Source organism: Trichoderma virens (assembly GCF_000170995.1).
Source record: "Trichoderma virens Gv29-8 chromosome Unknown TRIVIscaffold_6, whole genome shotgun sequence".
NCBI lineage: Eukaryota > Fungi > Ascomycota > Sordariomycetes > Hypocreales > Hypocreaceae > Trichoderma > Trichoderma virens.
In genome coordinates, this window is record NW_014013743.1 from 3,120,120 (window position 1) to 3,142,726 (window position 22,607).

At 47.3% G+C, this 22,607-nt stretch overlaps 7 protein-coding genes across 7 annotated transcripts; 5 read left to right on the forward strand and 2 right to left on the reverse strand.

The window, feature by feature from the left end:
- Nucleotides 1-1,972: 1,972 nt before the first annotated feature.
- TRIVIDRAFT_230731 (uncharacterized protein) lies at nucleotides 1,973-11,275 on the forward strand (the record flags this gene model as incomplete). Its single annotated transcript, XM_014101783.1, has 3 exons — nucleotides 1,973-2,063; nucleotides 2,116-9,879; nucleotides 9,932-11,275. 3 exons carry the CDS (start codon nucleotides 1,973-1,975, stop codon nucleotides 11,221-11,223), a joined length of 9,147 nt encoding a protein of 3,048 aa, XP_013957258.1.
- An 831-nt stretch (nucleotides 11,276-12,106) lies between these two features.
- Nucleotides 12,107-13,157, reverse strand: TRIVIDRAFT_60120 (uncharacterized protein; the record flags this gene model as incomplete). Its single annotated transcript, XM_014101784.1, has 3 exons — nucleotides 12,107-12,282; nucleotides 12,348-13,019; nucleotides 13,091-13,157. The coding sequence occupies 3 exons, from the start codon at nucleotides 13,155-13,157 to the stop codon at nucleotides 12,107-12,109; spliced, it is 915 nt and encodes a 304-aa protein (XP_013957259.1).
- Nucleotides 13,158-13,687: 530 nt separating this feature from the next.
- Nucleotides 13,688-14,485, forward strand: TRIVIDRAFT_222320 (uncharacterized protein; the record flags this gene model as incomplete). Its single annotated transcript, XM_014101785.1, has 1 exon — nucleotides 13,688-14,485. One exon carries the CDS (start codon nucleotides 13,688-13,690, stop codon nucleotides 14,483-14,485), a length of 798 nt encoding a protein of 265 aa, XP_013957260.1.
- Nucleotides 14,486-14,911: 426 nt separating this feature from the next.
- Nucleotides 14,912-15,555, forward strand: TRIVIDRAFT_222321 (uncharacterized protein; the record flags this gene model as incomplete). The annotated part of the gene is made up of 2 exons (XM_014101786.1): nucleotides 14,912-14,949; nucleotides 15,039-15,555. The coding sequence occupies 2 exons, from the start codon at nucleotides 14,912-14,914 to the stop codon at nucleotides 15,553-15,555; spliced, it is 555 nt and encodes a 184-aa protein (XP_013957261.1).
- Nucleotides 15,556-15,638: 83 nt separating this feature from the next.
- On the reverse strand, nucleotides 15,639-17,750 carry TRIVIDRAFT_222322 (uncharacterized protein; the record flags this gene model as incomplete). The annotated part of the gene is made up of 1 exon (XM_014101787.1): nucleotides 15,639-17,750. One exon carries the CDS (start codon nucleotides 17,748-17,750, stop codon nucleotides 15,639-15,641), a length of 2,112 nt encoding a protein of 703 aa, XP_013957262.1.
- A 1,075-nt stretch (nucleotides 17,751-18,825) lies between these two features.
- TRIVIDRAFT_209309 (uncharacterized protein) lies at nucleotides 18,826-20,616 on the forward strand (the record flags this gene model as incomplete). Its single annotated transcript, XM_014101788.1, has 5 exons — nucleotides 18,826-19,000; nucleotides 19,103-19,532; nucleotides 19,590-19,707; nucleotides 19,770-19,819; nucleotides 19,890-20,616. 5 exons carry the CDS (start codon nucleotides 18,826-18,828, stop codon nucleotides 20,470-20,472), a joined length of 1,356 nt encoding a protein of 451 aa, XP_013957263.1.
- A 1,018-nt stretch (nucleotides 20,617-21,634) lies between these two features.
- On the forward strand, nucleotides 21,635-22,347 carry TRIVIDRAFT_53817 (uncharacterized protein; the record flags this gene model as incomplete). The annotated part of the gene is made up of 2 exons (XM_014101789.1): nucleotides 21,635-21,943; nucleotides 22,021-22,347. The coding sequence occupies 2 exons, from the start codon at nucleotides 21,635-21,637 to the stop codon at nucleotides 22,345-22,347; spliced, it is 636 nt and encodes a 211-aa protein (XP_013957264.1).
- Nucleotides 22,348-22,607: the final 260 nt, after the last annotated feature.

Below are 22,607 nucleotides of genomic sequence, written 5' to 3' on the forward strand. Positions count from 1 at the left end.
GACTTCTTTATATATCCTACATTCTCGGCAAGACGTGCCAAAAGGGACTGCATACAGGATTCGTCAAGTGCAGCTTCTCCACTCTGTTACCAAGCAATATCTCAGTTTATCAAGTGGGGGATAAGTACGTCATTGCGCACATCATTGCGCGAGTCACATTATTGGACACTTCATCGGGCATTTAATTAGGCATCCTCTGCGGTAATTGCAAACTCAACTCTTTCCGACTGCAGCCTAAATGTAAGCGTCTCTTAGCCACAGCTCCATCTAATTTGCTCCCATCACTGAAAGAAGGCCATATTGTCGTTCATGGATAGCAGAAAAGTCTCACACCCACCCGAAAGCCTCACGGTATATCGGGAGGGGGTCGATATGTCTACGAGCCCTTGAAAGATGGACAGAATGTTCGATTTCTCGTTCTGCAGCCAGGAAAACGATGTCGTGGCTGTGCTGCGCGGCGGCAAGGTTCCATTTTTGCTGCGGAGAGTCAGTGCCATGGGTAATGATCCTGAGGGCGGCTGGGTACTTGTGGGAGAGTGCTATGTACATGGATTGATGGATTGGGAAAAGTGGGATGTTGAAGGGGTGGAAGAAGAGGTGTTTACGATACAGTGAATAGATGGATTTGAATTCTTTTGAGGGCGTTTTGGGGAGGGAAATGTTTACAACAATTAATGAATAGTTTAACGATACGAAGAATGAAAGAATAAGATTAGCGATGAAAGGACTGATAAATAATGTATTTTTGTACAGAATACAATGATAAAAGTAAAGATTCTGCATAATATCCAGTAAGTGTATAGGTATACAACCGTACCTTATGTACTATATACTCAGTATAATTGGAATCTTATTGCGTTGGGTTTGAACCTTGTTCGGGCCTTTTTGCGCATGCAACTCAAGTTTGGTCTTGAACCTTGATAAGCGGTCATACTTTCTGTGCTTCTACCAGTAGTATGGCCTGAATCTTCAAGGTTTAGTTTGATCGGCTGTTGCCGATGGAGTTAAGCCATGGATTGATTCTGGATCTTCCAAACGCTGGGGCATAGCATTTTACTAAACTAGTTACAGCATCGAAACTCTCATCTTGATATTAAATTTAACCTCTATATTATATAGTCATAACAGAAATTCCAAAGATACCAATACAAGGGCGTATTTGGTACCTCATATTTGCTTTAATTACACTCAATGGCAAAATGCGCGTGTTTTTTCTGTGCTCGGTATTCTTAATGCGAGATACGCGAGGGTGATGATGTGGATGCATACGGCATGCAGAATAAACGTTATTTACACTAAGCAGCATGTACTATTTCATCCACATTCTTTAAGCGACAGTAACAAAAATATGCATCGCATATCTCTACGAATTCATCATCGTAGATAAAGAAAAAGTCTTTTACCTGACGTTTGATGGCGTTTGCGGAAACTTAATTTATCACCTTGCCGCTTGCAGAAAATGTCGCACATTTTTAATATGGCGAGGCTGCTAACTGAGGCTGATGTGTCCAGCCACAAAACAACCCTGTTGTTGTAGGCCTCCCTTAGCCTGCCAACGTGTGTATCTGCGAGAGGCCTACACCTAAGGTATACGAGTGGATAGTTGTATTGCAACTAAGGTTTGGGTTTAGCAGCTCGACTATATAATAAACATGTCTCTCCTAACGCCCTATCGGCGCCCACTATAACAATTCTTATGTTTTTTTCGCTTACATACTATTAGCCCAGCTCAGTAGCTGCCAGTGCGAAGATGGGCTTCAGCAACAGCTTTCCCGACAGCGACGACAACAAAGCAATTTTATCCATCATCAATCATATTTTCCTTCCTCCACGGCTTCCAAATAATGGAGACTGCAGGGATACTATATCACACGACAGCGAACTACTCCGGTTGGTCATTTTAGCACTACGGGGGTTTCAATGCCACGTGAAGTCTGCGCGCTGCCACGCGGTTGTCGCTGCTGAGAGAGCTATGGTTCATTTTCAAAACACCAGAGCCGCGTCTGGATTTATCGAAGGGCAGAAACTTGCTGAAGTTCTCAACTCCTATGTCTATGATGAAGGTATCTCCCCATGGGTTTATTTTTGGGAAAACAGATTCTGATTTCAACTCAGATATCATTCTACCACTGCACATATCGGCTCAAAATGCTGGGGTCATCATCACACAAGATCAATATTCAGTAGTGATGGAAGCTTTTGAGCTGTCGCCAACGAACAACGCTGTCATGGGTACTGCAGGCCGGCTTCAACGATGTTTCCCTGCATCTGCTATCTCGATTCCCAATACAAAGTTCTATCAAAATGGTTTCATAGCAGCCTTGGCGGAGACGATTGAAAAGTTGAGCTATCAAGAAGCTAATGAGGCAAAGCCAAAAATCTCAAAGAAAGGTGAACTCCAAATTGAGGAGAGGGATACAACAGATCCCTTTCTAGTCACGGATTTTCTGAATACCGTCCTTCTTGCTCAAGGTGGGGAAGCCAAACCGGTTGCTTCCATCTCCAAGAACACCCGAGAAGAAGTCATCTGGGAAAACGCCATGCTACGTTGGCGGAGGTCTCCAATCTGGCTTCTGACTCGCGTTACTCTGCAGCTACATTTTGAACGTCTCCACTCGGATCGGCTCCTTTATAAAGAGTTCATGATTTTCTTGATGTCATGCGTTCTGGATATAGCGCAGAGGAGAAGCTTTGCGAGTGACCTTCTGTATTGTATGAGGGCAAAGATTGCAAGGCGACTCAAAAAGTTGGACGATGGAATTGAAGCATCATTGATCAAGAGTATTCATGATACGCTCGAACGAACTAGTGCTTGCCTCCAGCAACGCTGGAAATTACTCTCCCGAGAGCCTGATGAGGACGTGGACTTGGTGGAACTGTCCAGGAAAACATTGCCCACCGACGGATCAGAGCCATATCCAGAATTGGACGATTTCATCCGCAGCATTGAATCCAGACAAAATGAAGAATGTGTAAATCAATTCAGAGCACCTTGGGTACTCCGCAAATACGACAAGTCAAGCATCGCGAACTTGGACAATCTGACACAGAAGAGCATCCCCTTTCATTTATCAGCCTTTGAAAAATGGGTTGATTCATCTCTACTCCATTGGATGAGCGAGGCGGGTGGGAATAAATGTATGCACCTCTACGATCTGGCCAAAACTTACTACGAACTCTCCCAAAGGTGTTATTCTGGATGCCCAGAAAGTTTGTCAATTGCATCATTGACAATATTGGAGTTATGGATGGCTTGCGATAAGTCTGCGTGCGACCAAATCCCCCTCATCAAAGACTATAGTCCCCAAATTCCTGCTGAGCTATTACAATCTCTATTACTCCACTCAAAAGTCCACCTTGAGAGATTAGTTGTGGTCGAGAGATATATCAGAGAGCGATGCAGCGGCACCTTATCTAGATCATCTTCGATATTTTCTTCCTTTGGACATAGAACCTCATTCTCAGTTCGTTATTACGCAACGTCTGCTATTCATAAGACGCTACACGAAAATATTGAACGAAATGCGAGAGAAGAAAGAGAGCGTAAAAGGGAAGAATTCTATAATAAGCGTCGACAATATGAGGAGTTGATGTCGCGGTCGGCCCGTCTGGTATGCGAATACGTTGACCAGGTGGACCGACGCACAGGAAGAGTGAAGCAGATTCATAGCGAGAATTGCCGAAGGGATGCTTTACTCCGCCAAGCTGATGCGCTTGTGATTAAAGTCCACGAGTGGCCTCTTCCGGACGCGAAACTTGAGGCTCAATCAACGGTATTTGAGCTACATGTCCCTTCTTGTTTCAGCGCCTGGAGAAACATGACCGCCTTAGTCATAAACGATGCCCTACAGTGCGATTACTCCAGTCCCGAAGGCGGCCATGTCGTGGATAGACTGAGCGCATATCTTTCATCCCGTTTTACAGGTCAAGGTTACAGATTCGAACTTGCATCAACAACCAAGTCGAACAAGCGCACACATCGCCACGGCAAGAAGATTTCCACATGTACGAAGGAGGAAGATGTTTTGGTTAAAAATGGCCTACGATACGAATATTACGACAGATATCGCGAATGCTTTGTTTCAGAACTTCTAAACAGAAACAAGTTTTCTCAAAGTCTTATGTTCAAGTTGTCACAGCAGAATAACGCGCTTCAACAATTCATCTTCCGGCCGCCAGGGCGGGAGAACGGCTTGACGCCAAATCACGTCTTATCTCAGCAGTATTATTACTCACAAGAACTTTCCCTAGAAGAATCCAAGACAATGGCTAGCCTGCCCGTTGGATATCGTCTTCTATGGGAAAACATTCTTGTTCAGCTATTTACGCCCAAGATAGACTTTAACAAGTCAGATACCGTCCTCATACTAATGCAAATCATTCATCAGGCGGGTCCACCATTCAATTGCTCTACGAACAGGGCCAGCCACCAACAACTTTGCGACAAGATTTTTGTTGAGAGGCTTCTCGAAGGCCTATCTCATGCAGTGGACAGAATAGAAAAGAACTGGGAATCTTATATATCGCTGAGAGCATTCATCGCGATCGCCGTAAAAACTCTCAATTGCTCACCGACGCAAACGCTGATGGAACTGTGCCACCAGTTTCTTAGACGGTGCCGCGCAATCGTCATCAGCTGGATCAATTTGCTTCAAAACAAATTATCTGGAATCGACGACGAAGAACAGAGACGAGAGTTTTATCTGATGATTTCTCAAATGGCGCTGATCTGCATTGCGTCTTTCGATGTGGATGAAAAGCACCTGAGAGTTATTTTATCAGATGCAGAGCAGATGGACATGATGATGCAGTCATCAATCATCATACAGAATCTGTCGCATAGCGTTGGTGAATGCACTGACCCCTTTCATATCAACCTGGTATTACAGAAACAGCGCGTTCTACATAATTCCCACAACTTCATTATTACCGAAACACTTGATGAAATGAGCCAAGGACTGAATTCTGCCGTAAAATCGGCTCTGAGCTTTTACAATGGAAAAGGCGCGTGGAAGCTTTTATCCGACCATGAATACCACTGGTTAGAGACGAAGACCATTCCCAATAACGGCAAGAATTCTTCGTCCATCCAAATCAATATTTTAACGGGCGAACTACTGGTGAACGGCTTACCGCCTTCTCGCCTACCGTCGCTATATGAAGAGCATCCAGCATTCAGGGAATTATTTGGGAGGGAAATGATAGAAGTTATGCCCTCGGATATTCCTGGGACAATTTTCTCGTCAATGAAAAAGCACCATGGATATAGCTTCGCATTTGGGATGGATCATTCCGATTCTCCGCAACTCATTATTGTTGCGACTACCAATGACGAAGAGCTGGATCTGGTTCCACGTGGGATCTTGAACCATAATTTACCAGCAAGTTTTATTAACAACTATATCCATTGGTATAATCGTCAATCCGGTATGATTGAATTCAGGCCCACAGAAGCTCCCTGGTGTTCCTCGAATTCTAACTGGTATTTGCAAAAGACTGGATCTGCATGGGTGCTCAAAAGGCCAGGACAAACTCTTCTGTGTCCAACCTCATCTACTACTAAGCGTATTTGCCAAACTCTACGCTCATTAGAGGAGGAGGCTCATATGCATATTATCCGTGACAATGCCACATTCGCGTTGAATATCAGTTTGCCCCGCCTTCGATTAGACTTTTCTCTTGAACAAGGCTCATCTGATATTCATTGTCGACAGTTTCGCGGGATGTATGTGGACAAGGTTCAACAAATTGGCACTTTGGTTGGCTTGCAAAGCAAGTTGACGCTACGTGACGGCCAAAACAAGCGTATGATCCTAGTGCCTGATGGTAATGTTTATTATTTGGGCACTTCGGGGCATATGCGAGTTGAAGTTGTATATGGTAGCTCAGCGCGTGTCCACCCGTTTACAATAGATACGAGACTGGGCCGTTTGATCGATAATGGCAGCTTGCAGAGTAAACTTTGCTTGGCCTACTTGCATGCGCTCACCTCGTATTGTTTACCTGACTCACTCACTGGTAAAACAGGGACGGAACAGTGTTTGTCCATTCTCAACTCTGCCGCTGTCCGATCATTTCAGCAGTTATCAGAAAAGGACCTTGATATTCTTGATCACATCTCAAAGCTATCACCTGGAAGGGCATATTATCCCGAAGACGAACGTGTCATGGAAACGGTTACATGGGATAACCAACTTAGCTTTCTGTCGCAAGTCGGATCCCTACACACCACAGCGCTGTCAATCATAGAAGGAGTGGAGCAAAAGGCGATCTTTTACTCCGAGCAGCCGGTTCAATATACCATTCCCAATCATGTCGACAGTAGTCTTGGACTACGACACCAGATAAGAGATTCTATCTTCTGTGTCTCTGGGTTCGGTGCCGAGAACCATACTACTTCTCAAGACATGCACTATCAGTCCCGAGATAGGGTGAGACACGCCGAAAGATCGCAACGCGCGTTCAAAGCCGCCGTCATGGCTGCTGAGAGGCGAGAAACTATCCACATGCCCATCAGTGGTTCATTCGTTTCGCATATGTGGAAGTTACTCAACAATAAATCGGGAACACCAGGTCCTAATTCTCCGCTAGCTGATGAAGTTGGCTACGACTGTAGATGGCTCTCAGAAGCAAAAGCAAATTTCGTAAAATATTGGTGCCGACTTCATCACAGTTTCCGCAACAAAGAGCAGCCTCTTTGCCGCTTTCGATTGATGTTTTGCGCTGCAACAATGGCATATGCTGAAGAACATGATGCAAGCGCAGTCCAAGCACTTATAGCCTGCGCGAATATCCCGTCTATCGGCTCTCTCAAAGTCCCCAACGTGGAAGTGTTTGACATGGCTGCGGGATATGAATTCAGCTACTCCTACATACGTTACTTCATATTTGATGACTATATGAAAGACTTTTCCTCCAGTCCCGAGGCTTTTTTACCGCGGCGTCCATCTTATGAAAGCGATCAAGAACTAGACGCAAGACGCCGCAGAACTTTTGAGAACAACCGACACGAGGCTGTTACAGATTTCACCAAGAGGTTGCAAGAGCAATGGATTTGCCCCAACCCATGGATGCCTGGCGGTGCTGACTTCTCTAAGTATGTATATAAAGACCTCGCTTGGAGCACTATCCTACAAACTTGGCAAAAGTGGTACGAGAACCATCAACTTTTTGAGTACTTGACTGCGCTGGGTGACCATCTCCGTTTACTAAAGGTTAAGGAGATATCAATGCCAGATTATATCCACCCTTTGTCACCAACTATAGTGGTGTCTCGTAGGGGCTTCGTCAATCAAGAAGACCTGTTCAGTCATTGCACTCCATTCCCGGACATTTCATCAGACTATCTGTTGAAAATACTAGAGATGCAAGCTGAACATCAACAACAGCATAATAACCTCAAACAACTTCTGGACTCTCTAAAGCAGCACGCATCTCGAAATTCTGAACATAAATATATACAGGATCTTGACGATAGCCAGAAATCTCACAGCCACCCTAATTTTTCATACAACGTAAAGTTGAAGGGAGAGATACTATCGAATGACCTCAAAGAATACTTGTCAAATTGTGAAATTAATAGCAAAAAGGTTTACTGTTTGCTGAAAGAAATCACTGGTGTGGCCTGTGAAGGAAGTGCTGGCCGCATCCAGGCTTTTAAAACACCAGCAGCATCGGTTGCCACGAAGTTCATGGCACCAAGAGTCTCACCAACTTTCTTTCTTGGTCAATTAGCCAGAGAAAACTGGAAAAGTCTTCCATTGGGATGGAAAGAGGCAGTTGTCACCTATGCAGAGTCATTGACAATGGTTCAGCGAGCCGAAAGGATGCTCAGCCAGCGAGATAATGATGCAGAGCTAATCAAAGAGCTACTGAACACTGGTCATACAAATTGGAAACCCATGGACTATCCTGAATCATTACTTTTAGAAGTCGAAAGCGGAATTATGATTCGTGAGGTGCAAGAAAATATTGCGTCACAGATGCGAAGCCCGCCACGGGGCGAAAACGCAACCATGCAGCTAAACATGGGAGAGGGCAAGTCAACGGTAATTTTACCAGCTGTAGCTGCATATCTAGCGGATGGCAAACGACTCGTCTGTGTAATCGGCACCAAACCGCAAGCAAAGGAGCTATTTCGAATGTTGACATCCAAGCTCGGAGGGCTGATGAACCATCAGGTATATCAAATGCCATTCTCAAGATCGCTCAAATTCACGGCATCTGATGCAACAAGAGTCCTCGACATCTTAAAGCAATGCTCTGAGACTGGTGGTGTTCTTCTAATGCAGCCTGAGCATCTGCTCTCTTTCAAACTTATGGGGATCGAAAATCGACTTAGCTCTCAGGAGGAAGTCGGTCAAATTTTACTAGATATTCAGCACTACTTTAATACTCATTCACGAACTATTGTCGACGAGAGTGACGACATATTTAGCGTCAAATTTGAGCTGATTTATACTATGGGAACGCAAGTCCCCATCGAGCTCAGCCCAAATCGTTGGATCATCGTTCAGCATGTGCTTCGCATTGTAATGCGAGCTGTGCATTCGGTACGGGATAAATTGCCCCAATCAATAGAAATTTCCCATTCTAAGAAAGGGCGATTTCCACGCATCCGTATCCTACGTCAAGATGCAGAGGATATGTTGCTAAGTCTGCTTGCTGAAGAGATTTGCAACGCAGGGGTTCTGGGTTTACCCATAGAGAGACAGTTGCCAGATGTCAGGCAACATGTTCGTGAGTATATTCTCAATAGCGATCTGAACACAAGCCAAATCAATTCTGTCGAAGTTGAATCGGGATTCTTCACAGAATCTACAAAGGGGCCTTTGCTCCTAATCAGAGGGCTGATCGCCGAGGGGGTTTTAAGTTTTGCGTTCAGACAGAAACGATGGAGGGTAAATTATGGCCTTGCCCTAAGCCGTGTTCCAAAGACTCGGCTCGCAGTACCATATCGAGCCAAAGATAATCCCACGGCCAGATCCGAATTCAGTCATCCTGATGTTGTTATTGAGTTGACTGCTCTTACTTACTACTATGGTGGCCTCTCTGATGATGATCTTTTTGCTTCTTTTGATCATTTATTACGTGCAGATCAAGCTGAGGCTCATTATCAGGACTGGGTTCTGGATGCTCCTGATCTACCAAACGCCTTCAGGAGTCTGACAGGAGTGACTTTGAAGGATCGCCATCAGGCAATTCATGAAATATTTCCTCATTTTCGGTACGCAAAGAATGCCATTGACTACTTTTTATCGCACATTGTTTTTGCCAAGGAAATGAGGGAGTTTCCCAAAAAGCTATCAGCTTCGGGCTGGGATATTGGTCAACTCAAAACACATCCCACTACTGGCTTTAGCGGAACTTGCGATTCCCGCAATCTTATGCCTCTTGACATGAAACATCTAGATCTCCCAGAGCAGCGTCATACAAACGCACTGGTCCTTCAGCATATCCTTCAGCCGGAAAACTCAGTGGCTTATGCACAAAAGACTGATGAGACGCAGAGTTCAGACGCTGAGGCCCTATTGAATTTGGTGATCTCAATGGAACCACATGTACAAGTTATTCTCGACGTTGGCGCACAAATTCTTGAGCTCACTAATGTCCAATTAGCTAAAGCTTGGCTCAAAAAGGTTCCAGAGAGTCAAGGAAAGAAAGCGGTGATTTATTTCGATGATCATGACGAGCTTTGTGTCATTGATCAGCAGGGGTGTGTCGAAAACCTTCAAACGTCGCCATATAGCCAACAACTAGATCTTTGCCTCGTATTTTTAGATGAAGCTCATACAAGAGGCACCGACCTGAAGCTTCCCTCATATTATAGAGCGGCTGTGACTTTGGGTCCCGGGCTGACCAAAGACCGACTTGTTCAAGGTAAATGCTAATCAGCCAATTACTCGTGACTCTACATACTAACACGTAGCAGCTTGCATGAGACTGCGAAAACTCGGTAGAGGGCAATCCGTTGTATTCTGTATATCGGAAGAAATCCAAGCAAGGATTCTCAAGCTGAGACAGGAAGATGACGATCGTCCAATCCAGGTACTTGATGTCTTGACCTGGGCAATTCACGAAACGTTCATGGATCTTCATCGAAGTATTCCGATGTGGGCAGTACAAGGTCACCGATTTGAGAAACAACGTGCCATATGGGAATCAGTCACAACAAGCGATGGTATCCAGTTACCTTTAGAAAAAGCTGAAGGATTCCTGGAAGCAGAGATACAGTCGTTGGATGACCGATACAGGCCGCATAGCACTGAAAAACAGCCAGTGAAGCCCTTGAACCCTAGCGGAAACCCACGATTAGAGGCTATTTGGAAGCGATGCGTGGATTTTGGAAACACCCAACTAAACTCTTCCGTGTTATGGGAAGAGCAGGAACGAGAGATAGCACCCGAAATCCTACAAGAGAGGGAGATTGAGAGACCACGGCCGGTTCAGCCTAAAGAACACACGATTCATCCAAAACTTATTGAGTTGGTAACTTCTGGGTTGTTTTCTCAGTCAGCACCGTTTTCCCCAGCATTTGAGGCCCTCGGGAGAACACGTGCCGCTCAGCTATTAGATGTCAGCTACTTTCCAGATGATGTTCTCGTAACCCAAGATTTCATGTCAACAGTGATATTAGAGGGGAACGACGACAATGACGACTTCTATCAACGTTCGGTACAGTGGGTATTGAGTCAAACAGGACCAGACAACAGCACCGTGCAGCGGCTGATAGTTATCAGCCCACACGAAGCGCAGGAGCTTAAGGAACGAATAGCCGAGTCGAAGCATGTTCACCTGCATCTCTATACACCACTACCGAATCTGGCATACACTTCACTGGAGAGCCTAAAGCTTTACACGGTGCCTGCTCTTCCAGAAAATTGGCATCTTCCCTCTCGGTTGCGACTTTTGCTCAATCTCTTCAGTGGTCAACTATATATCACTTCGCAGGATGATTACCATGAAGCCTGCAGGCTACTGAACTTGTCCTATGGGCCTACTGAAGATGGTGTTACTGTTGAGCCAGATGGATTTATTATTTCTCAGTCTGGTGACACATTTACCAAGTTCAGGAAGAGCCCGACTATGTTTCTGAGGACTTTACTGGCAATACGATGGAACTCGGAAGTAAATGACAAGACTCACTGGGGACGTATTTTGAGAGGAGGGTTACTCAAAGAACTAGACTTTGCAGATTCTACTTGTCGTAATATTGTAAACTAGTACGTGGAATTAGATTTTAACTAGGTTAGCAGAATATCATTTCTTTGAGCTTAAAACTCATGCACATAACGACATAATTTGCTGCATGTGCTGATTGAATGAATGACGCTAATTTCTCAAAATAGACCTGATCTTGGGATTTCCTGAACTTGAATAAATTATGGGCACCTTGACCATTCTCACGTCCCGTCTAATGAATGATCCGATAAGTTTTCAATTAACCCGCAGCCGAGAAAACTCAAAAGAGTGGCAAGACACCACGTTCTCGAGAGAACAACGAGATGGAGTGATGGAACAGCCTGAGGTGCCAGTTATATGTGCTATGTAGAAGTACTCATCCAATGAATCTATGAGTTGTACCTACATCGGAATGGCTAACTGAAGCTGAAATTCAGCTGCCATTGCACTTGGTTTAAGCAGCGGAATCAGCTAGCCCTACTTGTACAAGCTAAGCGGGAGTGCAAGAGGCAATGTTGAAGCATATTCGAAACAAGCACTAAGAGTTCATTTTCGGCATCCATGAAGATCTTCCGCCACAGCTGAATGTTGCTAGCTCCCGCCTCCAAACTTAAGCTCATAACTTCTAAGGAATGGAATGTGTGGACGTGTTGGTTGCGTCACCCATTATTTCGTCTTCGCGTGATTTTTCACTCCAAAACTCACAAGGTAAGCGAAAAAGCAAGCTGCCCGCTAGTTACCTGAGGCAGTCTAACATTTGCACGGATTACTACAACCATGCGCACATTCATCAAAAGTGCTCAACAAAGCAATGTAGAATATTAATACACGAAATGTAAAATACATACAAAGAGAATAGAAAAATACAAACACTTTTGAGAAATACCACTGAGCGACATGTTGGTCTCTCAACTCCCAATACCGGCTACAGCTCTTCGTTGTCCTTCTCCCAATTATTATGGGCAATCTCGTTCAGCCACGCTGCCATCCGGTATCCTGCACGCGCGATTTGCTTCTCAACAACCGGAGCCGCCTTGGCATAATAGCGACCGCTGAGTTCTTTGCCTTCAATTTTTTCGGGACTATTAGGCTTAGGAAAGACTGCATAAGGGGGAGTCTGTCAGTAACCGTGATTGGAAACGAATCGTAGCCATGAAAGTTCTTACCATGAGAGCACACAAGTTTGTTTGCTTCGATTGACCATCCCATTGCGGTATTGAGGGGATCTGAGAGGTCAAAATTCTTCAGCCACGTATTCTTCTCCCTTGCGAATTTTCCATTGGATATTTCGGTAGTAAGCTCATTTGCCCATTCCAACGCCCACTCCAAGATTCCATCTTTTCGCTTCTTGCTCAGGTGTCCGGCGATCGTTTCAGGGATAGTTTTATCCCATACCGCATGCAGCTTTTGGTCGTGGTCTCGCCACTGAACATGTATATCGTTACCTCCTCGCGCAACATCTTCGTTATGTAGTGGTTGGTGCAAGTCGCCAATGTAGTGGACAAGGAGCTTCACGGCCAACTGGTTTTCTTCCTTGGACAGATCGCGATCCAGAGCCTGCGCGGTATAATTGGCCAACGCACTGATAACGCAGCCCCCCTTTTTGCAATCGCGATCGTAATTGACGTTGCAGTCCGTATATGGGTCATCGTGAGCATCAATGAAGTGGAAATTTTCAGTAAAGTGTCCTTCGTGGGTATATTTGTATTTATCGGCAAACATGGCAATCCCAGCAAGGTAGTCCTCGTCTTGATTATCCAACAGATCTTTGAGATATGCCGCCGTAGAGTTGGAGACAAAATAGCTTGCAATATACGCTGCGGTATCGTGGCCAAGATCTATACCCTGTAAGTAGTCTTTACTTTCACTTGGATTCTCACAGTATCTCTCACGACAAAGTTTCACTTACCCCCCCAGGCGACGACCCCAGGTAGCGATACCAGCCCAAGCAACACGGATTCAATTGCAATCTTCATAATGTTAAAAATGCGAGGAGCAATATCGGATGTCAAACACAATTGATAGTCTATTTAGACATGATGAAGTGCTTGGTTTTATAGATCAGATTCATGTCATCAACCTCGCTTTCAGCTGGCATGCCTCTGACGTCAATATGGAAATTCATTTGAGAGGGCACGAATGGTGGCCCTATGCCGCACCATGTGAAGTAATGCTGGCTTGAAGCCAAAAGTTTAAAAATAGGTGCATCTTGATATGTAGAGCGGCGGCAAGCAAGACAGTTTAAGACTACCTGTGTGCTGAGAACCCTAATTATAAGCTCAGAGTTTGAGTTGACGTTTAGGGCAACGTCTTATGCCTATTCATGGTGGTGTGGTTTGACGGTAAATATCCCAACATTCCCCAGCTTGGTCTCACAGAAGACTCACAGATTATCCAACAACACTTTGACGAACTGTTTGCTGCAAGTAATTTCTACCAGTTATTATCAGATCAAACATACTTGTCCAACGGAGCAGCAAAAAAAACTGTTCCAGCATCACCAAAAATGCCCAAAATGACACCAGATTACGAAGTCAGGTTGCAGCTCGACCCTGCAAGAGTGCTCAACTCCGAGCACGAGCTAGTGTCGGCCGTATTAGAGAGCCTCAAAGTGTCCGCGAATCCTTTGCAAATGAATGTACAGTTTCTCGACAACTGTTCCAAGGATATTTACGATGCCGGGTGGTGTGTGCGAATCCGCAAAGTGGAGGGCAAATCTCATCACGAGCTCACGTACAAAAAACGATACGACATTAACGACGGCAACATTGACGAGGTGCTCAATCGAGCTGAGAAAGATGGGTTTGGTTCAAAATATGAAGCACAAGTCGAATGGGGTTATACCAAGCAGACGCTCTCCATTAGCCGGGAGAAGAAGGTTTCATATTCTGGCAAAACCAAGCTGGAGCTCCCGGGACTGAACGAATCTCGCAAAATGGCAATTAAGGAAGAGCCTGACAAGTTCGATGATTGGGGGCCCGGCCATGATTGGGGCACGAAAATTTTGGCAAAGGCGAGAGTTTTTGGTCCAGTTCTCGCCAAGCGCTGGATCGGCAAGTGGAATGATGTGCAAGTGTATATCGAGGTTTGGCCGATACCCAATGCTGAAGGGACGGGAACCGAATACATAGTCGAAGCGTCTTTCAAGACAGACAGCCATAAAACGGCCTCGACCGAGCGCAACAATCTCACCAGCCAATTGCAAGCTCAAGGTTGGGCTCTTGCTGAGGACTCTCTAAAGACAAAGCTTATTCTGGAGCGCTACCCATGCCCCAACATGGCAGCTGAAAATGGAGACGAGTAGTTGCTCCAAATTGAAGCAGGGGTATGGATGCCTTCATCGGAGCTTCAGCTCCACGATGCTACGCCATAAACAGCAAAGAAGAGTGCTCCAGGGCTAGCTGAATATGCAGTCTGCAGAGCTGGAAAGTAGCAATAGTATCATCGCCAGAGTTTCAGGACGCTTCATTCGTTGTCTACTAGCCACGCCACTCTTTGATTGGGTTAGCACAGTCATTTATTTGTACTTCAGGGAGACATCTCATGACATGTATAGTCCAGATTGGCTGGGTAGGGCCGCAGATGAAAATTAATATAAAGAACGACTCAATGTGCCTCCCTTTGGAGGAAACAGAACATAATTTCAGAAGACAAACACTAGACGTTCACTTGCACACCAGTCTTTAATTTCCCAAGATCTCAAAAAGTAACACATCCAACCCGGTGAAATATGTCCGATTCACAGCAGCCTGAGGCCCCAAAGCCTCAGTAGCCCGTCTTGCGTATGTGACACCATGACCATTGGAAACTCTTCATTTCATATTAAAACATTAACAGAGATTCTGGCATTTAGAAAGGCCCGAGTTACCAGAGTCTGTGCAAGCGCTCTATGACCAATTAGAAGAAGTCGCTCAAGAGTACAACAAAGCCGTCGAGGCCGGAAACAAGGAGCTTGCAGCCGAACTTCGGACTAAACTAAACGACCTGCGGAAACAGGCTCACGAGGGAGGTCACCTCCAGAGCCAGCTGCAAGCCGGCGACGTGTATGAGATGTGGATCGAAATCCACAACAATACGTCAAGATGGCTGCGCAATGCCGGCGGCTGGGTCAAGCACCACGGCTGGTGGGAGTCTGCCGCCGTGGGAGATATCGAGCCCATGGGCGTTGCATACATTCACATGGGTGGAGGCCTTGCATATGGACTTGATTGTGTCGCCTACTTTCACTTAGACGGAGTATATAACGATTGCTGGTTCCAATGGTGGTATGGTCCTTACAAGGAGTCGATGCATGCTGATATGTACTCTCCAACAAAATATTCCCATCGTCTTGATGGCAACAAGGCAATTGCATACTTTTACGTGGAGGAGTGAGGGAGATGTCTTTTTACAATTATTTTTCTTGCTTATTAGTTTTGCTACTTCAAATTGTCATCTGTCATCGTTCTACATGTACTCTATTGTATCGTGAAGCTTGTCTCGTGTAAGTGTCGAGGGAACCGGTCCCTAACCTCTCCTCTCATCATCCCATCTACATAGCATTCGCCAACTAGAGTGTACTCTCCATTTCTGCAGGGCCTCAAAACATAAGGCACTCTCCCCCCGTTGAAGATGCAGATAATATCCCCCTCTTGCGCTGCCTTGGGAACGGCGGCGAAATCTGCCGCATCTGTGACTGCAAACCGGCGTCCTGGACACCATTTCATCGCGCTTGTGTGAATGAGAAGAAGCTTGGCTATCTCATCTTCTGTGAGAGACACGGTGCCGTATTTGGCATCGTGCAGATTGTTTTTGACTTCAATCCCTTTTGTGAGTGTGTGACTGTCGTCTCGTATTTTGGCCTCACGGCGTTGTGCGTTGTCCAAGAAATTTTGATACAGGGACTGCGCAGCACGTGAATAAATTGTAAACTGGGCATTTTTACCCTCTGAGGTCATACAGCATATCATCGTACGCCATACTGCATCGATTGTGTTTTTGGGAAGCCGTGCATACTTGTCGCCGAGCATGTTTTCACCAACAAAGCCCCATGTCTCGTTGAGCCACTCATATGTGTGCAAGATGTTGGAATAGAAGACCAAATCCTTACTCTTGATTTCTTCACTTGCGCTCTTCTGGCCAAACGGCATGCCCAAAGCCTTTAGTGACCCGATCTTGGTACCTACCGCGTGTATCACTGCTGTACCCTGGGAGAAAGCAATGCGGGCTGGGCGGAAATCGGCCTGGCGGCCAAGGGCCCACCAAGGGTATTTCAGATCCGCATGATAGACCTTGATGGCTTCTCCAAAATACTTCTTACGCAGCCCAAACTCTTTGAGCACGTCGTACCGCAGATCGATGTAGTTGACCGAGAGATATTCCAGTTTCGGAAGCGGTGCGGCAAAATCTGGCCTCGTCAGGTCGGGGACCCAAGAAGGCAGTAACTCGAGCTCTGGAGAGGGAGGAAGACGCTGGCTGCGACCAAAAGAAAAGACTTCAAACTGCCTTTTGCGAGTCAGATGCCAGAGAGCGAAGCGATGGTAGACCTCGGCAACAGACAACTCGTAATTCGGCGTCACCTCCCAATCCGACGATAAAACGTCTCCGGCTAGGGCCACGAGCGCAAACAACTTGTCTCGAGGGTCTGTAGCTTGAAAGCCTCGGGTGAGGAACAACAGCTCTAGTAGGCTATGCCTTTGCTTCCTCCTCTTCTTATGCCTTTGTCGCATGTCGTGTAGGAAGTAAAAGTTCTCGATCGATTGATTGTCTCGATGGTGTGTCTTCATTCGATAGGCTTCAAATTGCATTCTGAGCTCCAACACAGCTTTGGCAAACGCATCCCATGAAATCATGGAATCACGCGTGACTATGAGGGGATTCGATGCCAAGACTAGCTCTTGGATACACCAAACTCTGCTAAACCATGGGCTTTGGATGACGGGTATAAGCGAGGACCAGTCAAACTGCGTTGAGGATTGCGGCTCCCCGAGCTTTGCCACCCCCATGTTTACTGCGCCCTCGAATCCGAGCCATATGAGAAAAGCCTGGGCCTGATAGAACAGCAGGTTTGTGAAGACGGGCTCGAGAGGTGTCCAGTCGACATGTTTCTCGTCAGATGGTCGTGAGGCCAGTTTCCCAACTCCAGCTTCTACGTCTTCATGATTTCCTAGCCAGATGAGCACTCTCCGTGCTCTTGAATAGATCTCGCCCATGAGGCGAACCTGCTGCGTCTTTTCCTTGTTGTCGGCTTGGTTGATACAAAGCGCATCAATCCACAGGATCCTGTCTTCGTCCGGAAGTCGTAGTCGCTCTAGTGCATCGTAGAGATTCCTGCCTACCTTTCTCCGTCTGTTGTTGCAAGTGATTTCCTCTGTGGCGGCTGGACTTCCCCAAACGTATGAGAGAGCGTCAAACTGAAGCTTGCTCCCAAGGCGACCATGTTTGAGGGTGCATTCGACTGGAGAGCCTTTCTTGCCAGGATGCAGAATCAGAACCCGAATCTCCAACGGCCGAACCAGTGGCGTGTATCCGTCTTTCTCGACAGATTCCGACACTTTGCCTGCCTCATCTGCTGCATCGCTCCATGGCATCCAGGAATAATCATTCTGCGTATGCCAGCTTCTCTCCTTCCAATAGCCCATATAATAGCCCTGTGCAAATTCGGAGACGACATACGCGATGAAAACCAACCCCCAGATGCTTGATCGGCGTCTCCAGAACGGCTGCGGAGAGAGATTGGAATGCGAATCAGCGCCTCCGCTGCCAGATTTACCGTCATGACTGGTTGAATAGGGACGATGTCTTGCAAGAGCGCCCTCTGCTGTGAGTTGATTTATCGTGCGCAAAATCTGGGTGCGTCGAGGGATTCGTTGGAGACATGCTGCGTATCGAAAGCGGTGAGGACATGAATATTTGAGGCGCTGTGGGAAAAGTGTAGGCTTCATAATACGCGCTCAGCGAGAACTGATGGTTGTTTACAGGGTAGGTGATGCATGTGTTTGAGATTCTGCCGGGCGGGAGAGAAGCGATGCCTCAGGCAAGTAATTTCTAGGATAGCTTCCACTGCGTCTTTGCTGGCACATGCCTCTTCTATCGTCACTCAATTATACGCGTCTTCGTTCAACTCCTCTCGTCCGTACAGTCACTTTGCTGCCTAGATCTGCGATTCTTTCTCGTCGATGCCCCCGCCATGTTGAGCCGCTCTTCTTAGCGCCCGCAGCTTACTCTTGGTGGCGGGGGCGCACGGAATCTGCCTTGTTGCTGCTGGTAAGTGATGATGGCCAAACCAACGTCAAAACTGAAGGCCATCGATCTCATTGCCATTGGTTCTTTTGCTTGTCGTGGCTTCTGCTGTCAAGTCAAGTCAAGTCAAGTCCCACTGGATGGCCTTGACACTCGACAGGTGCCAGGCACTTGACGAAGCTTATCTATCAGCAGCCAAAGCTGATGCTTCCCCGGGAGTGGCTGGACTTGGTGGCAGCTCCAAGCCGCAGACTAATGCCTGTCAAACGCTGATTCGAGTGACTAGCGACTAGCGGATGCAGTAGCCGAAATCCACACGCTCTCAGCTTCTGCCGGCCGGTTCGTCACCATGGGCACCGGCAGCACCGGCAGCGCCTTTAAAAGCTCAGCTCATTCTCCCAGCTTCCGGCAGCCGGGCGCAGAATGCACATGGCCGGCCAATCTTCCTTCGCCCGGCGGCTCTGCCTGAGCATTGCGCTGCTGGCCGTGCAGCTGCTCTGCGTCCTTTGCACGCCGACAGCCCGGGATGCGGCTTCGTCTTCGTCTTCCATCTTGGCAGGGTCGAATCGCATTGTGCCCAGCTATGTGACAAAATACGGTATGAAGCCCACGACGACTGCTCCTCTTTCTTCCAGCAGAATCATGCATGCGTCTGCGTCTGGATACATGTAGAGACTAATAATCCCCGTCTTCGAAACAGCGCCGCTGGTCTGGCTACACTCGGACGACCCGTTTCGACCAGCAGACTTGCTCCAGCATATCCGCCATACAACCCCCGCCATCAACCAAAACTCCGTCCCCGACCTGCCAGAGCTCGACCTCGACAACCTCGCCCTCCTCAACGACGTCGATGTAGGCAGTGGAGAAGTTGCCCTGACCTCGAATGACGACATCACGACTCTGCCCGCGTGGCTGTACGGATCTCTTCCAGACGAGTCGGGCAGGATCGCAAACGCTACGCCTTGTGCGGTGATTCTCGTTGAGAAGAGCCCTCGAGATGTCGATGCCTTCTTCTTCTACTTTTATTCGTACGATCGAGGCGCAAACATTACGCAAGTTCTGGAGCCCCTCAACCGCCTAATCGAGGATACTGAGCATGGAATGCATTTCGGAGATCATGTTGGAGACTGGTCAGTACCTATTCTCGCAGTCTGCTTAGGCGTCAATTGCTAAATCCTATCCAAAAGGGAACACAACATGGTCCGGTTCCGGGATGGAAAGCCCACGGGCATCTTTTACAGCCAGCATACAAGCGGCGCTGCGTATGACTGGAATGACAAGGCTCTTTCAATGAAGAGTGGGCGGGTATGTACACCCTGACAATCTGCATGCAAGCTTTGTGGACATTGCATAACATGTCTTGGTAGCCTCTGGTCTTCAGCGCGTACGGGTCGCACGCCAATTATGCTTCGTCCGGGTGAGTTGTACTTCTTCTGGGCTTACCCATCCTCGATACACAGAACTAACAGCATTGTTTTTTTCCCCAGCAACCATGTTCATGATGCAGCATTGGTGGACCTTTGTGACGCCGGCCAGCTTTGGGATCCTGTTCTCTCAGCGTACTTCTACCACCTGGACCCCACCAATTTCAAGTTGACACGCCTCTTTCTTTCCGGGTCCAACTCCTCCGCCGCGTCGAATTTTACCTCCTTCTTCTATTTTACCGGACTCTGGGGCGATGCGCAGTATCCGGATGACGACATTCGACAAAAGACTGTGCCACACTTTGGATTGAAGCGATTCGTCTCAGGGCCTCAGGGCCCCATTGTGAAGAGCCTGGTGCGAAAGGGACTGTTTCCTGACGAGCGCGAGAAGAAGCCGTGGATGCAGTGGGCGGTTGGCATCTTTATGTTTTGGTACCCGTGCTGTCTGCGCGGATGGAGAGTCTGGGCATCGCTGACTGTGGTGATTGGTTTCGTGATATTGACGGCGTTTGGGATCAGGTATGGAATAAAGAGATACAGGACCAAGGGGTACAAAAAACTAGAGACAGATATCCCGCTCAACGACATGAGCTACAGGGAGGAGACTTCTGGGCTGCGTCGCACCCATGACGACGACTTGGAGTAATACTAGACGCAGGATTTGCTGCCCTTGACAGCGTGGGGGCTTTCAGCTGATGCTTCTAGACAGCGGATGCAACGGTGCCAGCGATGGAATGAGGGGAGAGGAGGTGAGAGGAGAGGAGCAATAAAAGATGAGATAGTACTCCGTACAGATACAGCCAGCGGCTTGTTTCCCCGCACTCAAGAACAGCTCTAGATGCAGTCTATTGCATATTATAGTAGTAGCAACTGCAGGCGAATCCTACCTCACAGATAGGGCGAATACAGACATGGCATGCTGCTATTGGGCGAGAAATGTTGGTTCCAAGGTTCTCAAATGTTGAGGATTCTCACCCCATTTTGCACTGCCCGTCACTGCATTCACTGCATGATACCCACACCACTATTATGATGAGAAACTGATGCACAAGATGCTTCCAAAACTTTTAAACCGCATAACTTGGACTCTTGCTCCATACAACGTCTCGTATTTATATAGGGGTCTTTTAGAGCTCCGATGAAGCAACGATTTATTTTACGGAATCTCGATTGTCTCCACAGTCGCGCGCGCTTGATCGTGTACATGTAATCAGGGAGGGTCGTCCCTATTACGCCTCATTATTAATTGCGTTATCAATCACTCGCGCGGGTTATATAATGCGCTGAATTGCCAATCCCAGCGGCGGGCTCGGGGCTGCTAAACTAATCGAAACTAAATAACCGCGCAACTGATTAATGGATCACCCGCGCGGGAATTATATAATTAGCACAGCTGCTACCCTGAAACCTCGAATCCCGCAGTAAAATCGCGCCTTTGGGAGACGATGATGCAACAGAACGATTGCTAAACTCCGGTCTCCTCCCCCCATTACAAACAATGTGTCAGCAGAGCTACTGGTGCAATGCAACCAACGTCTGGAGGGTTGAGGGGAGTTGCGGAAATCCGAATCGGGTCGATAGTCGCGGAGGGGGGGCGGTTGTTGGATGTTGGAGGCTGATACAATAAGCTGTGAAAATGGAGACAGACGACTAACTGATGTATTGATATATAACATACTGGACTCTCTCTCTTCCCGAAAGCTTTGATACAATCATCACTACCATCATCACTTACGACTCCAAAAACAAACAAACAACACCTTCAAACAAATCCCTCCAATCCAATCAACATCTTCACAATATTCAAAATGGCTCCCACCGTCACTGCCGACCAGTTCCTCGCTGCCGCCAAGCACCGCCGCACCGTCTACGGCCTCAAGAGCACCTCTGCCGTCTCAGACAAGCGCGTCGAGGAGATTGTCGGCCAGGTCCTCTCCTTCGCCCCCTCCTCATACAACACCCAGCCCGGCCGCATCACTCTTGTTACCGGCGAGAAGCACAAGGGCCTGTGGGATGCCATCATCGCCGCGGCCGAGCCCATCCTCAAGGGTGCTGGTGAGGAGGTTTGGAAGACCATGAGCGGTATCTTCCAGGCCCACAAGGGAGCCTATGGCTCAGTACGTTTTTACCCCCACTCGCCCCTATTCACAGAATCCTCTACGGAGTATACGGGATGCTAACACACTTCGAACAGGTTGTCTTCTGGGACAGCGGCGATGCTATCAAGGAGGCTGGCGCCAAGCACCAGTCTGCCGCCCACATGTTCCCCCAGTTCGCCGACCACAGCACCGGCATGGCCCAGATCCTCGTCTGGACTGCCCTTGAGCTCGAGGGTCTGGGTGCCAACCTGCAGCACCTGCAGGCCATTCCTCCCGTCGAGGCCGTCATCAAGCAGTACCTTGATGTCCCCGCCGACTACACCCTCAAGGCTCACCTGAACTACGGTGATCTGGCTCAGCCCCACCCCGAGGCTGTTCCTGAGAAGCTGCCTCTCAGCCAGACTCTCAAGGTTGTTGCTTAGATGGGTAATATAATAAGTTGGAAATGAAATTTTTAAATAGCGCAATTGTTATAGACTATTCATAGAAAAGAATAGAATATTGCTTTACAAAGTATTTTTGCCGTTCTCGTGTATGCCATCCGTGGCTACCTATACCACATTGATCTCAATAATGTCTCTTACAATTTCGGCAGCTGCCTTGATGTGTTCCACAAACTCTTCCGATTTCCTCTCTCCATTAATTACTGTAAATTGAACCCTAGAAATGTGAATGTTAGCAA